Source organism: Scophthalmus maximus, chromosome 2 (genome assembly GCF_022379125.1).
Source record: "Scophthalmus maximus strain ysfricsl-2021 chromosome 2, ASM2237912v1, whole genome shotgun sequence".
Lineage (NCBI taxonomy): Eukaryota > Metazoa > Chordata > Actinopteri > Pleuronectiformes > Scophthalmidae > Scophthalmus > Scophthalmus maximus.
The window spans coordinates 10,320,341-10,337,050 of record NC_061516.1 but is presented as its reverse complement, the minus strand read 5'-3'; the positions used below and the strand labels follow the sequence as shown (position 1 = coordinate 10,337,050).

Here is a 16,710-nt window from a genome sequence, read left to right as displayed (position 1 = left end):
TTCTTCAATGAGTGTAGTTATACTTCGACCAGAGCTCTGTTAGTTTATCAATGACTCACTCTGAGTTTCTGTGAAACCACTAACAATGGCATGTACTATTGTTCCACACACATATGCAAGACACAGACAAAAAACATCAACACTGATGTAGAAGTCACGTCTCATTATGGACTTATTTGTAATCATGTGCATTGTTATTGTCCACATATTTTCTCCTTTCATCATGAAAAAGGCAGAACTGCTGAATGTTGAAAAAGGAGTTGATTTTAATAGCTCTCTGTTATCAGTTTCCCTGTTCTACATAATGTGGAACGTGTTGAGGCGAAGGGGAAATACAGATCCTCAGCTAGAGTACTTCTTCATTTACGGGGGGGGTGTCAGATCACTGTACCATTCATACTACCCAACGTGCTGTCTTGTAATTGCAGGTTTCAGTCGTTCTGTTCACACTACGTGACTCATCTGCGACGGGGGGTTTACATGATCCGGGAGATCGTGTAGCATGTCTCCATAGTACGCTCAGTCATGAAAACACACGCAAGAAGTGACACGGGAAAATATGCGATACACGCCGAAAAGGACAAAAAGAAACTGTTCAATATATTGCAGGATACTCTTATGTTGACAGGTCAGAAACAGGAAATAGTTTGAGCGGACGCTCTGCGGACAGAGAAATATAACTTGACGGGTTAGTATGTGGTTCCACATCAAAGCTGGCTTGAGGTTACACTCATCATTTGTTGCAATGAAAACCCACAACATGAAAGAAAAAAGCCCTGCATATAGTCCGCGCTATGATTTTTTTCAGAAACACAGAAAAGGTAGAGAATATGGGTGATGTGTGTTGTTGTGCTACATTTCCTCCCCCGTGTTTCCATGTTGACGCACTCACTGTCATCACAGCTCACGCTGCAGGAGCTGGTTCCCCGACTTGTCCAGATATTTAACCTGCTAGATATCTGAAAAACGTCGGCGAGGCCTCGTGAGTCACTTTGATTGCGTCATTGGTAGTTCACACATAGTGATCGAGTGTCGATTTGCGTTGCCCGATTTCACGCTGAGTTTCCCTCGACTTGTTTCAACTCCAGGATTTGTCGGTGAGCTGAAAATCGGGCTTAAAATCGTGTAGTGTGAACTCAGCTTTACAGGCACCTGGCAGGCTTTCCACAATCTGCTCTGTACTGTAATTAGCCTTCCTTACTTTTGTAGTACATTAACTATACACACTTACTGTACACTGGCGGTCAGAGGTGTTAAAACCGCCCCACTTTTCCATTTTTTATGAAATTTAAACTGTTCCAAGTCCAGTGAATTACCTTAAAAGATAAAAAAGGACAGTTGTAAACTGAAAAACCATGTCAGTTTCGGTAAACAAGCATTCAGAAATTGTTAAAATTGTTAACTTGTAGCCTTTTTGCAGCAATTGAAGTGAAAGTTAATGCATAAAATTCTACAGGTGTCCCAACTTTTGTTAATGACTTACAACAAAAGAAACTGTGTTACTACACCCTCTGATGTACACTGCTGGTTGTTGTACTGTATATTGCTATCAGAATGGTGAAAAATTTAACAAAGGAAGACAGAACGGTTGGACTGGACAGAAACAAAGCAACAGACAAGTGACAAAACATTTATGGAAACTTCCAACCAAAATTTTAATTCTAAGATTTCAGATTCCGATTTTACCATCAACGATGTGATCCCATCTCAAGTACGGACATTACAAGGTATACATTGCGGTAACAGCTGGAAAATGTACATGCTCACTTACAAATGTAAAATTTGAAACATGCACACGTAATGAACACTTAAGCTTTTGAGTCATTCCCTTACACAAATTCACATTTGTAAAACAATAATTACTATGGGTTATTAGGGTTAATTGATATTTATTTACCATCCTCTAACCCTGACATCAAACATTTTCTTCACAATCATAACAACTTTTTAATGATAAACTAGTATCAATGTATGTAACGACTATGATCCACCTCATTCACCTCTTAAAATAATGATGTTCATGCTGTTATATAGACAGACCCTGTCTGATATATCTATGTCCCATCGTCTGTGTGTGTGTGTTTGTGAGTGCGTGCGTGTGTGTGGTCACAAAAAAGTCTGTTTGCTTGATTTAGTGGAGTCCCATTTCCTGTGAGCCAAGCTGCAGCCCAACCAGCAGCAGCACCATGCTCTGATGTATGATATAGGAGTCTGTGTTTGTGGGTGTGTGTGTGCCACCTAATCCCCTTGGACTCAACACCACCCAGTCACCACTGCACCCCTGTAACCCCAGCCTGGCATGGCCGAGGCCGAGGCTTGTCAGCTCTACAGTTGGAGACACCTGTTGCGCCCATGATTTCAAAGCACCCCTGCTAACATTCCCCCTCCCTCTGCCAACCTCCCACTGATGATGAGACATGACATCCCCCTCCCCACTACCTTGTCTCCACCTCTCTCCTTTCTCTTTCCTCCTCTTTCTGTGCGTTCTTCTGTTACCTCTTCAAACCTCTCTTTCCATTGCTGCCGCTCCCTGAAGTGCCCCACTTCAAACAACACCACTGTGCAGGTGGATGTATTTCACTGCACCCACACACACACACACACACACACACACACAGACACAGACAAACACACACACTGACACATACAGGCTCACAAATGGAGGCAAAGCTATTGAATGGAGCAGCTGCCAGGGAGATTAAGGCACGTCTCCATTATTGGGGGGGGGAACTGGCAGATTTCATCAAAGAGTGCAGTGTTAACAAGAGAAGAGGGTGTCCAGATTAAAGAATCAGTCTGCCAGGTTCGGGTTTAGCACCGCCTCTTGTGAATGATTGTTTGGGCTTGTTGTCGCTGCCATGGTTGCTAACTACCCACTAATCATCTTATGGCTCAACCATCCAGCTACATGCAAGTAATGTGGCTGTGATTAGTCAGTTATGTTTGAAGCTGCAGCTCAATTTCAGTGCAGGAGCTTTTTTTTTCTTTTTTTTTCATGGCTGTCTGTACATTGCAGGATGTTAGGGATGTGTTGGGGCTTGCAATCATCCATATGACACTTGTAATTTTAATCTACACAAACTATCCACATCATCTTCTATTTTCCCCTTTGCACCCATATTCTCCCCTTGTGCCTGGAAACATTAAAGTAATGAGCTGTGAGCAACTCCAAAAACACTGCATTTCTTGGCGGCTGTTTTCATTGTGTTAATTAAGCCCGTGCCCCTCACCCCTCGCTCCCCCGCCCCCTCTTCATCCTCATGTTTTGGCAGTATGAACTTGGTGAACCGACCGAGTGCTGGGGATTTATTTCCCTCAAATCACTTCCGCTTTTTCCTGTTAAGCCCCCCTCAACCTCACAGGCTCCAGTGCTTTATAGGTACAAGCTCCTTTTGGCTGTTAGATATTGGTATTTTGGATCCTTTAGATCCCAGCTGGGTTTGTAAGCACGTAGCACCAGAAGCACTGGATTCCACATGTCCAAAGTAGATTCGAGGAGAGCAGTGCAGTGTGTTGATGTGCTGTTCAGAGGTGGCAACTGATTTTTCACCTTCCCTTGGCCTTTGTTTTATGTGCCCCTGATTGTTTAATAATCATTGGATTTTCATTCTCGTAAATCCTTTCCACTTTATTCCTTTAAAGCACATTGATCATAAAATCCCTTACATCAAGTAGTGGTTTGTGGATATTGATGTTTTTTTCTCCATGAACTCCCTCGGGCACCATATTAACATATTTTCATAAAAAGACACAATTGAAAGCAATGTCGTAACAGTATCTAAATACAATTTAATAGCTGATACAAATAAACATCCTGCACAGTGTATAATAGCTGTTGAATTCAGGTTTATTGGCATTGCAGGGCAGAGGTCGGTGTTGCCAAAACAATACACAAAAGCACATCACGTCAGAGTATTATAAACACCAACAGCTTAGCAATAATTAACTGTGTGTGCGTGTGTGTGCGTGTGTGTGCGTGTGTGTGTGTGCGTGCGTGCGTGCTAGCAGGGTGCAGGTACCGCTATAGGAGAGCTTCCTCCCTACTTCATGGCCTGGGCTGCGCGTCTCTCTGGAGCTGACCCTGATGATGAGGACCACCAGACGTTTGAGACGACGCTGGACCAGTCCCAGTGTGCACAGGTGACACACTGCTTCTTGCATCATCTTCATCAGCTCAACTTTCATCCTCATCTCCCTCGGCTATCTAACCCCTCTCATTTTCTCCTCCGTCTGGCTCCACTCCCCACAACACTCATCTTGTTAAGCTGTAACCCTTCCTTCTACCTGCCTAACTTCAATGTCATCTCTCTACTCTGCACTTGCACTTGTTGCTTAATCGGCCATTAAGTTGCTTGAATCCCCCTAAAGTGTAAATCTAATGTGCCAGAATAACCCGTGTTTGCGTGTGCGTGTACCACTAACTTTGAGAGGACTGAGTAATGGACTTATGATATTTTGAGTCCTCACATCAACTTTAAAGGGCTTTTGATGGTTTAGACTTTTGGGGTCCTGGTTAGTTATAATTAAAATTTAGGGTAAGGGAAAGTGTTGGGGTTTGGCATTTAGATGTGATTGTTACAGTTCGGGTAAGGGGGAATGCATTATGTCAAAGAGTGTCCTCTCAAAGATAGAAGTACAAATGTGTGTGCGTGTGTGTGTGTGTGTGTGTCTTGCCCCACCTCACCCCTGTCTCAGTAGTATAACCGGAATCAAGTACCCTCACACACGTTATGACTCAGAGACAATCTATGATGCATTTGAGTAAAATGTTGAAATTCTCAGTAAAAATGTTTTGAAATCAAACATTCCTGCAAATGTTTCAACAAAACATAACGTAAATATTTATTTTCCCTACACCGTGTGATTATGAATGGAGAAAGAGAATTGTGGGGGAGAAATATTTGTGTATTTTTTTTTTTTTAAAAGGCTTTTTTAAACTGCCTGTCCTGACACAGGAATGCTCCTCTCTCTAGGACAGTTTGGGTCAAACAGTCAGACAGGTCAAGTGCAGTGAAACAACTGCACCCATAAATGGTTTTGAACTTTACAACAGGCTCACTGACTCTTGTTTTTTGCAAATGAAATATAGCAGACGATACCAGAGAGTTAGGAAATACATTCCCCTTGTTTTTTGTTTTTTTTATGAGGGTTTCCCATCGAGGGATTTTGTTTACAGTATGAAATTCACATTTCAGGATGCACACAGGATTAGTTACAGTCCAACTGTGTTTAGATATGAATCATTGAGTACTGTCATGCTTTCTTTGAATATCTAGTAACACCGGCAACGAATGCTTCTGGTTATACCATATAAAATCTACTGTGTATTAGACCATGTTTGTGTATGTATTATAAATGACAAAAAATAACACGAGTCCTATAAAACAAATATCTTTACCCTGCGTGCCTGCATAGCTGGAATCCTGGGTATTGTGAGTGTGCGTGTGTGCACAAAATAACGCAAGGACGGATTTTCACCAAACTTGGTGGGTTTATTACTTTGTAGGGTATCTCCAGAGTATTCGGACAAAGGTCAAGGTTTTAAAATATGGTGTTTAAAACATTTTCCAAGATATCTCTGCATATAATAAAGAGAAAATCTGACTCTTATATTTATTTGAAAATGATTCCCCAACATATGATGTTATAAATCATGTTATCATTTGATAAGTGACGTCATGAAGAGTTTAGAAAGGAATTTTTCGAGGTTTCTCTGCATCCTATAGGACCTGAGTCTTATGTAGGTCAAAAATTATTTATGATCATGTGATGAATGATGTCACTATGAAGTCAGAAATTGAAGTCATATTGTGCCATTTTATTCAGATTAACCAATCCTGTGTCATCAACATATGTTATTAATGACGTCATGTTTATGTCACTATGGTTTGGCATTATTACAGTATCAATAAGTTAGCATTGCCTGATTGGGTTACATTCAAGTATATACAGCGTGTGCCAGGGTCATGCTTCGCCCCTTTGATGCTTTTCATTTATTCATATTACCCAACTATATCTGTGGACATGTTGATCCTCTATCTGTTTTGGAAAAAAATGTAATTTAATCAATTTTGTTTAAAATAAAATGCCACAATGCTATCTCACCTCAGGTTCAGCTTAAAGGGTAGAGCATGTTTAATTTACAATATGGTTATAGATTTAGGAAAAACCCAGCCAATGCCTTTTCACTTAAGTCAAAGTCGTACCACTTAAATCGTGTTATTCTTTATTCCTTTTACATTCCGTTTCAACATCCCGTTTAATGGAGATGTCAGTGTCAAACATTAAAACTCTTTTTTGAAATGAAAGTTATTTGTATTAAATCTTGACATGATGAAGCAAGTTAATTTACTTTGGAGATAATTAAATACAAAAAGTTCCAAATATATTGTCATACTAAATCACATATCAAACCCTGTTGACATCCTTGCTGATACCAAGGTCTCCTAGAATATGGAATAGTTACTGTGTATTTCACAACAGCTGATTTTACGTTGTCCTATCCCAACTCAAAAATGCATGTAAATTACTCTGTGTTTAATTTTCACCACTATTATCTCTCAGATATAGTTGCACAAGTCAGTGCTTAACCAGTAACCAGTTTCTTTCACTGTCTTCTCTCCGACATTTACCAAATCACAAATGAATTTCTACATTCAATTTCTACTGGCAGAAAATCCTTATTTGATCCACCATTGCTGGACACATCTTACTCTTCTGATGTCAATGCATGCATTTGGCCTTTGGCTAGACACATAATCATAAAACTGTTAATCTGTCCATGTCTTTCCTGCATCTCATCAAACATTGGCTGAAACGCCATGTTTGAAACGTCTGAAATGCCAAATGTCCCCTGATAAGACTTGAAGTGGACAAAATTACCTTCAAATGAGTAGTTTAAATAATTTTTCATAATAAATTAGTAAGTCCTTAGAAGTAAGGCATGAGGGCTCATAAATGACACTTCCAGATGTGGTTCATATATGTAAATTGAGCATTTAAAATAATGCATCAACCAATTTTTTTTCATTATAAACCAGGTTAAACGGGTCAATATAATCTTTTTTATTTTTAAACATGATGCTTAATAATGCTGCTCCGACCTCTCATGGCTCATCTTCTACCCTGCCACCACTACATCTTCCCTGTCTCTCTGACTGGGCAGACAGGGTGTGATGTCATTGTCATCAGTGTAACAATAACCAAGGAAAATAGCCTTACAGTTACATAATCTGATTACAGGGTGTGGGAAAAAAATATTCCCTGATCCATACAGGTATGGAGGCATGTCAACAAATTAACATGAGCTCAACAAGAACTTGAGGGTTGAAACATGGTAGTGAGTGACCAGTGAGCCCAGTTCTGAAACGTGTACGCTGCACTGTCCGACTGAGTAATACAAAGAGGACCAGTAAAAACTTGATAGATTTTTCTGACAGCCTACCGATGCGGCGGCTGGTATGCCCGATGTCCAGTCAAACTGTGGAACAGGGTAAGGCGAGGGGGGAGGAAAGACCAAAGAGTGCATTTCCTTGTTTCATACGATATGCTTGTGCCTATTTATTTAAAGTATGAATTTGACAGTCAGCCAATTCTTGTATTTCCCCTTTAACTGACCTTACAGCACACAAACTGAAGTGACCTTTTCAGACACAAATATTGAAGCAGATTCGAGGAAGTCACAAAAATGTTTTGATAAGAACCGGTTCTGCTGGTTAATAGAGGGGAAATCAATTGCAGGGGTGTAGTACCTTCTGTGAGGTCCACTGTTTGTGAAGCTGAACAGGTTGTCACCAACTGCAGCTTCTGTGTTCAGATCACGTGTGCGAGAGTGGAGCTCTGACATCACTCACTGATAAAGTGGCACTTCCGACCGAAACTGTGAGAAAAGAGCAGAGACAGTGGGAGAGGTAGACAAACAGGCAGCCCGGCGAAGAGAAGATTTAGTCTAAAAGATCATCTGAGGATGATCATCTGAGGATCGAAAATTCTCCGCATCTCTTTTCCCCAAACAAATTAACAGTGCTAGGCAGGAGGAGCATCGGCTATTTGTCTCGCATCCATATGAGTGCAGATTGGAAGTGACGCTGCATGCTGCTGTCTCCGGACACAGCCTCAATCTCGCTCTCTCTCTGACATTGTTTCTTTTTCTGTCCTCTCTTCCGATGCTCTTATTCTTTCTCACGCACTGCTCGTCTCCTGCTGTGCAATGCTCTCTCTCTCGCTCGCTCTCTCTGATGATGTCTGGCAGCCATCTGTATGTATGTAATGTGTGCTTGTGTGATTGGACAGCATCTGGGGGCAGGTTGCTTGCACCAGCGAGGACCTGCTGCATTCGAAAACATTTTTTTTTCTCTCGCCAGAGCTTTTACAAATACTCGGATGCGCTCGGGGTTGTATCTTTCACTCGAGGAGATACCGCGACACCTCTCTAATTTTCTTGTTTCCATCTTTTACCCTTTTTCCACCTTTTAAGGTGGATGTGGAGGCGCTCACCCGCTGTGGATTTCTGTCTGAGTTTTTGATTGAAAGCTGAAAATCAATTGTAGTAGACCAACAAGGAAATTGGGATCGGATTGGAAAAATTGCTGTCGTTGGATCATTGTGCTAAGACAGGAAATGGTTGTCACATCAATTTTTGGCATCAAGGATGTGTCCCCCCCCATTCAACATCACCACCACCACCCATTCCTAAAACACACTCACGCAAACACACATGGAGTCTCTCCACCCCGTAGCAACAGAGCTGGATTAAGAGGCTGACTACGTCCCCTCGGCTCAAGTCACAGAGGTTTGTAGGTGCCAGCAGTTTGACTTAAACCCAGTGGTATTTCTCCCATCCTGTATGTGCCAACTTCCTGCCACAAGTGCACGTGATGCACAGCACCAGAGCACTCTGGGGTTTTTTTTCTCATTCATTCAACAGAGCTATTCAAGAATAATGAAGTCATGCCTTTTCTAACGGCTCCAGACGCTGATGTCATGAACATCGGCTTTTTTTCCCCCTCTTAAATCTTTTGCTCAGTACAAGAGTGTACTCGGTGAGCTGGGGAGAATTCTTCAGTATCGACGCAGACGTTCTTGAAGCATCCGGCATGGATCAAGTCCATGGCTGCTCGTATCCTCCACTTGTAACGGAAAGGGTTAACAGGCTGTGAATTCTTGATTGCCAACTCCCAGGATCGTATCTCCTGTAACTCAAATCAGGGCCATCTGCGCTGGGCGTATGCCTGCCTTCCCCCCTGGCCTACTGCACTCAAAGGCTCTCTGTGCTGTGGTTTGCCCAGCCCCGTCACGTGACTTCTCTGAAAGTGCCCCCTCCCTCCTCCTCCCTCTTTATTTCCAGTAAACTGTTTGAAAGGAGGGGGTGAGTCAGAGTAAAACCAGCTTCCCTTTAACCACAGCTTGTTAAAGAATTTGTCAACGTGGACTCAGGGGTGCATTTTTTTGTCTTTGTGTGTGTGTGTGTGTGTGTGTGTTATTGTGTCCAGATAGAATGAATCCGTCGCTCCTATCTTTTATTTTTTTCTTGGAAGAGAACTGTAGCTTCGAATGCGTCAGGACTCCTTAATCATTGCACTTCATGTGCCAGAGAGAGTGGGCGCAGGCGCAGGCTTGTCAAGAGTTAATGAGATGAACTTTAACCGTCTTCATGTCGGGGGGCTCATGGCCAGTCCGGAGATGTGTGTCTTCTATGTGAAAGGCTTTCATTGAGAAAATAAAAAAGAAAACAGACAGAGGGAGAGAAAAAAATGTGCGTGGGTGTTGACTTGTGTATAGGCTATGCATAGATTTTTCCTTGTCTGACACATTTTTCCACATGGAGACGGGTGCCTTGTCACTGCCTGCTTTTTGTCTATGTTCGAACTCTGTACCCCATCAGTACTACCAAAGCCTTCTGAAAACAAATTGTTTGCTTTGATACATTTTTTCACAATGACAAGTCCACTTTTTGTAAATCAAGACTCCAAAATAAACAGATGTCACATCGCACAATAATGCACAACAGCAAAAAAAAACTCCCAATATCACAGACATTTAAAAAAGAAAACCTAATACTTGGTACTAGTCTTGATTTTTCCTCATAACTGTCGTCACCTGGCAACTGTGACCACAGATTTTCAAACTATCATGTGAAATGTAGAGCGGACTCTGTTCCATCCTCACAAATTTCGATACAGGACAATGTCCGTTTTCTTTCTTTGTAATCCATGCATTATTTCCTGAGAAATTTGAAAACGTCAAAGAACGCCCTATCTCTCAATGTTAAAGAAAAGGAAAAAACAATCCTTGACCCGCCCCTTTGTCACTATCTGCGCCAAAATGTAATGTTGTTCCTTGGCCGATATCCCCTTCTTTTTTGTGGAAATCTGTTCTGTAGTTTTTCCGTACTCCCGCAGAAAAACAAACAAAAGAGCAACAAACAACAGACTGGGGCAAAAACATAACATCCTAAACAGAGGTCATAATATGGATGTTGATGTATTTATGGTGTTGGACATGCATGAGTTTGGACAATTGGTACAGATTATCAGACGGTTTCCTTTTTCCTTGTATGTTTTTCACTACAAGAGCTACACAAGCATGTGTATGATTGTTTGGCATGTTTGGTGGAAACATGCACTCTACAAAGTGCTAGTTTATTACATTTATTCATCTCCAGTATATTTACTGTGATAAATCAAAACAAACATGATATTATGTTTGCAATGTGGCACAATTTGATGTGATTTATTTCATAACCCTTTTTTTCTAAAGAGTCACTTAATTTTGCCACAAAAGTAGCACATGCATTAATGGTGGGAACATGCTATTAAAATAAAAGGCAAAACGGGTAAAATGTGTGTTTTGAGGGGCAAACACTTTCCTCATTAAAACAAGGAATCAAATATTCTGACCATCATAAGCATATGGAGGAGGAAAAAAAATCCAAACCCAATATCAGATCAAATGAGAGTAGTATTCCCTAAAGATGTTGGCTCCATGTGGGGTGACTGTGCAGACTGCTGAGTAAAGCATCTGTGCCAAGCAGCCAAACCTGGAACCAAAACCTCTGTGGTTTTAATGACGCTGCACCCTTGACAAGATCTTATCAAATGTAATTGCTGCTAAGCCCAGCCCCACAGGCCACCAGTGATGGGGTGGAGGAGGGGTGGGGGCTAGGGAGGCGGCAGGCAGCCCTTGGCAAGCTGCCTGGCAAAGATGGTGAATTTCCATAAGCCGCCAACAACAGAGACTGGATGTCTGAACCCCAGCCATCCAAGATAGACACCTCCCCAGTCCAGAAATGCAGACAAGAAAAGAGAGTCCAAGTACATAGTTCAACTATAGTAAATCACAGTGTCACGAGTTCACACACACGCGCGCACACCCTTTTACACCCTCCCCTCACCTCTGCGGGGACCCTTTGTTCACACTGCACTGATAATTACATGTTCGCCCTCGCTGCATGAGCCAAACGCTCAACTACGGCTAACTAATGTAAACGACCACATGTGGTGATGTCAGAAAATGAATGGGATTCACAGGCTGTCTCCATGGCACTGATTGGTTCTGCAGGGTTCTGTCTGTGCTACAACGCCAGCGGCCGTCAGGTGTCCCTGGTCCAGACACAGTCCTCAGACGTTTAGCTGTAACCTAGCAATACACATTCTTCCTCTCCCTGTCTCCTGCCAGCTGAACAACTCTCATACAGTGCACACACACACACACACACACACACACACGCACACACATAGACATGCACACATGCACACACAGGCCTATCCCCATGCACACATGGGGATAGGCTAGACTTAAAACTACAGGCTTGTCTAAGGAGAAACCCTCGTGATTGGACATCAGGGGAGGCAGAAATTCAAATCATGGACCAATCAGATTCTGTGTCCCTTCGCTCCCCCCACCATCACCTTATTAGGCGACCTCCCATGTCTCTCAAATTTCCTGTTGCACCCCACAAAGAATGTCCTCAGAACTGTACTGGTGTTGTTGACCATATTAGGTATGATCATGTATTGCCGGCCCCCTACCCATTCTCCTTTCTTTTTTTTAATGAATACAGTGTTTTAAAAACAGAGGCCTTACTTTCCAAAAGAAAACCATATTTTCTTGTTTATCCTTATGAATCAAAAATATTATTTTTTCATCCAGATTCAGTGTCAGTCGATGTTGTGTTTCTCTGGAGGAGAAAGGGCTGTTTTCACATAAAGAAAAAAATCATTTAGGATATTTTGATGTAGAATTTTTTTTTTAAACTGTCCAGTAACTACTAATAATTTTAGGGGTTTCATTCTGAAGTGCAACTGGGGCATTTTGTAATCACTTTGCCACATGAAAATCATGGAGAAAATATGTACGTAAATAGTATGAAAACATTTACATTTTGATTAAAGAAGTCTTGAGGTGAATTTTCCACATATAATTGTGTTTATATTAGCAATCAGTTTGAAAGAGAGCATATTTTCTTTAAAAAGAAGGTGTCTCACTTTTGAACAAAAGCCTTCATATATTTTTTATGAAGAACTTCCATTGCAGTTCATAAAGATTTATGTTTTGCAAGTTTTTTGCATAAAAAATATTCTGGATGCAAATAAGCAGTGAGTTTGAGGTGTAATCAAAAAAGGATGATGTTAATGTAAAACATCTATATAATTTCATATAGCCATATAGCACACTATAATATAAACAGCAGCAAACACATATTTGAATGAAATCACTAAAACCTTGTGCTGAACGAGTACACTAGGATTTAATCTGCTAAGTATTTATCAAGATACCAAAGACAAAGAGGTTGTTCATAAAGAATATTGTATAATGACATGAATAAAAATGCCTTGTTATTAACATATCTTTAAGTATAAATATATTGAGAACACGAGCATTAAAAAAGAGGCAGTATTACAACAATATTTCCATTAACATTGCAAACAAATAATGATTTTATTGTTAATTGCTCAAATAAATCTTACATTATTAAAAGGAATGTCACAGTGCAGCTTTTGGCTGTAAAATAAATATTCTCAGCTGCCAAAAGATCTATTCATTAACACATTTATTAACATATTTTGGCCTAGAAATAAAAAAAATGGTGTGTTTAATATTTTCTGAAAAACATGTACTCAGTATATTTTATTGTTGTTTTATAAGTTATTAGTAGTAGCTTCTGACTAAAAACTAATGAACTTTAATTTTACAATGCCAAATCTATCAGTATTCAAGCAATCATTTAATAATTTACCTAGATCAGGGCTTTCCTCTGCATTCCTGCTATTTTCCCAGAACTGGTTGAAGTAAATCCTCCTCCTTCCAGAAAATGTATATTAGGGAAAATCTGTGTCACTGCTTTGAAAAGAGACTTTTGTGGAGCTGTGAAGAAGGATAGGGTGAGACTAGCAGAAAAAAGTAAGAATTTGTGAGTCACTGGAGGTCTGTTGTCTTGTTCTCACATTCCCAGTGACAATGGGATTATTAAGTTGCACAAAAGTTTAGGTTGATACATGTGAAAACTGATTTAGAATTTATACTTTAGAATTAAGAAGCATTTTTAGAGATAACCCATCTATTTCTTTTAGAATGTGTGGCAGGTGAATCTGTTAGTTTCTGCTGCGAACTTTGAAATATTAATGTTATGTTATCATAAATTTAGGACAGGAATCTAACTTTGTTTAATGTTTAAATAAATATGTTCACCCTCTAAGAAGTTGTTTATCATTAGATGAGTAAATGTTTTTTGTGATGAATGTAAAAAGAAATCTGGCAACTTTTCCCCACCAAGAGTTTCTCATCACACACATTTTTCTCATTTATTTAACAAAATGTGGATAAATTAGAATAAAAACAGTGCAAATATTCTTAAGAGCATGCTTTACTACTGGCTTTTAGGCATTTTTATCATTTAAAATCAAGCACCCGAACTTGGGAAGGTTAAGAAGCTGTAATTCTAAGATTTGCTGAAGGAAAATCACTCTGATGCACAATTTATTAATATAAATGATTTTTCAAGTTCTAAACAGTTTGCGCTGCTGTATATCTAGTTTATGAGGGTCTTATAAGAGGTTCTAATTATTTGGTTTTGTCAGTTGCTTTTTTATTTTGTAATTGATTCAAACTTTTTGCTGTGGGCAGGAGGAAGAAAATCCTCTTGTCGCATCTGCTGCTTCTTTGAACTAATTTAGAAACAAGCACTGATGGAAAAAACAGATCATTCCTTCATTTTTCGTTTCATTTGAACACCAATATGTTTTTAGATATAAAATGGAAAGATTCAGGGTCACAACACGCACTGTAATTCGTAAATAGGCTGGAAACATTAACATTGAGAGATGATGCAGAATTCCTAAAATCAATTGAATATTCAATATTATCCCAAATCAATATGTTATCCTAAATTCTTCATTTGTTTTTAACTTTAGATTTAAATCATTTTCAAAAGCAGTTACTAAAATTCTTTCAAAAACAGAACTGGAGCTTGGCTACATGCATTTATTATCAAACACCTCTAACACATAAATGCTTAGAAAAACACTGAAAAAAACTTCACTTTAATTTGCCCTTAACAAATGTTTCACTACTCAAAACAGTTTTACTTATCAGTCTGAAATTTAACTTAAATTAATTCTAAATAATATAATTATATAAAGGTTACATAATTAATCCCTTTATCTGTTTAACTGCCACGCATAGTCCAGTAATTTATACACGTGATTTGTGTCAGATCGAAAGTGCTTCAGTAATTCAAATAAATCATTATTTTATCATTTGCTATTTCGGAAAAGCATGCAAAGCAGGTTTAAATGTGTTCAGAGAATAATATGTGTACATTACATGTACAGTATGTATTATATTTATGATCATTACCAGCTTGTGAAAATGGAATCACACTTTTCTCTTGCTTTCGCTTTTTTTTCAGGACTTTGCAACCAGAGCAAACGTTGCAGTGCAAAAAATCATCCATAAGGTTGGATTCCTTGGGATTCTGGCCTGTGCTTCTGTAAGTAAAATCATCAAAATCTTTTTTTTCCTATAAATTAGTCTTCAAGCCTAAAATGTTGTTTATCAATCTAAATAATGTTGTTCTGTCCAAATTCATCTTATATTAACACTTACATTGCCAAAAAGATAACAGTTCTTTAGTGTTGAGCATATCAATAAAAAAAACAGTTTTTATTATGAAATGTGCATTAGAAAAGTATGACATAATCTCATGGTACCATCAGTGACCTTCTGTAGGTAAAACTAGGTTGGTAGACAGGGAGAATAGTGACTTGAGGAAAATGTAAAAGATACTCTACATGGATTTTAATACTGCATTACATTGTTTAGTGTATATTTTGTTTCATATACTTTCTCCATATGATTTTGTTTTGTATTTACGTTGTCTATATATGTTGTCTAATCATCTATATTGTTTCCTACAGATTCCAAATCCCTTGTGGACACTTTCAGGTCCCATTGTGGAATTTTTTTGGTGCAACACTCATCGGGAAAGCAGTTATCAAAATGCACATTCAGGTGAGCTGCTGTTCAATAATATAAATCCATCTAAATAATGCCAGGGCTGTTCGTAAAAATGCTGTTGACACTTGGACATGGTAAAGCAGAGTGTGACACCACTTGATATGTAACACTTGTCTATTAACCTTTCTATTTCATACTGCAGACAAACAACATTTATTTGCGTGCAAGTTTAAGGTTAGCTTACATTTTGAATGTTGCTCAGTGTGTTGAATAATGAATCATACTCACACACGGCATCTCTGTACTGCACTCAACTGGTTGAAAGGAGGCCATTTTGTGTAAGGGGAGTCAACCATTTTGTGACTGCAGCTGCAGCAGCCCCAGTACATTGTACAGTAGATGGGTCAGACGATAGCAGACTCAGAATTTATGGGAAAGCAGGAGATCCATCCTAACCCTTGAATAAGAAACTGCTGTTAAGAGACCTGGCATCACAAACGTTTTTTTTCTAATCCTGGAAAATCCTCAATTTGCTTCCTGGAATTTGCAGTATGTCTGTGATTACCGTCAGGGGCTCAACTTTCTGTTTTCGAAGCAAAAGCTGGAGTTTGCTCATTGTGACACATAGAAGGGTTAAACCCTAAGCGTTTTTTTTCCACTCAGCCTCATTCCTTACTGTACGCAAAATTATTGTCCTGCACCACACTAGAAAAGAAAGGTTGGCGGTGAACATAGTGAGCGCGAGCTAAAGCAGATAATCATTGTGTGAGGTGATGTAGAAAGAGAGACGTAGGGGGTTGGAGGGAAGTGGGGGCTGGGGGTTGCAGGCATAACCGGCACAGTCACACACACAGGACCAGATTATACCCAGGGGTCCCTGGGGCCCCCTCTGACAGAGGTGCATCACTCCCTGTCCCACAGAAAAGACTTCACCCAGATCTCCAGCATGTCTGGGGGGGCCCCAGTCACCGTTGAAGCTGCTTGGTTCATTTTTTTCAGGATACTCTGCTTCGAATACAAACTATGCTGAGTGTTAGCAGAAAACAAGAAGTATGAGAAGAAAGTGCACTGAGAGCAGGTGACGTTCTCCCTCATGGGCCAAGAGGGAACAATAGGGGATTTTGAGGTGTGTGTGTGTGTGTGTGTGTGTGTGTGTGTGTGTGTGTGTGTGTGTGTGTGTGTGTGTGTGTGTGTGTGTGTGTGTGTGTGTGTGTGTGTGTGTGTGTGTGTGTGTGTGTGTGTGTGTGTGTGTGT

The 16,710-nt window shown here is 39.9% G+C and overlaps 1 protein-coding gene across 2 annotated transcripts in view; it reads left to right on the top strand.

Moving 5' to 3' along the window:
- LOC118301198 (vacuole membrane protein 1) overlaps window positions 1–16,710 on the top strand; it is a 60,063-nt gene that overhangs the window by 20,297 nt on the left and 23,056 nt on the right. For both annotated transcript variants that reach the window (XM_047329312.1, XM_047329313.1), the window contains exons 5-7: window positions 4,006–4,140; window positions 14,909–14,989; window positions 15,417–15,510. In XM_047329312.1, the coding sequence (XP_047185268.1) occupies window positions 4,006–4,140; window positions 14,909–14,989; window positions 15,417–15,510 (310 nt within the window). The remainder of the gene's footprint in view (window positions 1–4,005; window positions 4,141–14,908; window positions 14,990–15,416; window positions 15,511–16,710) is intronic.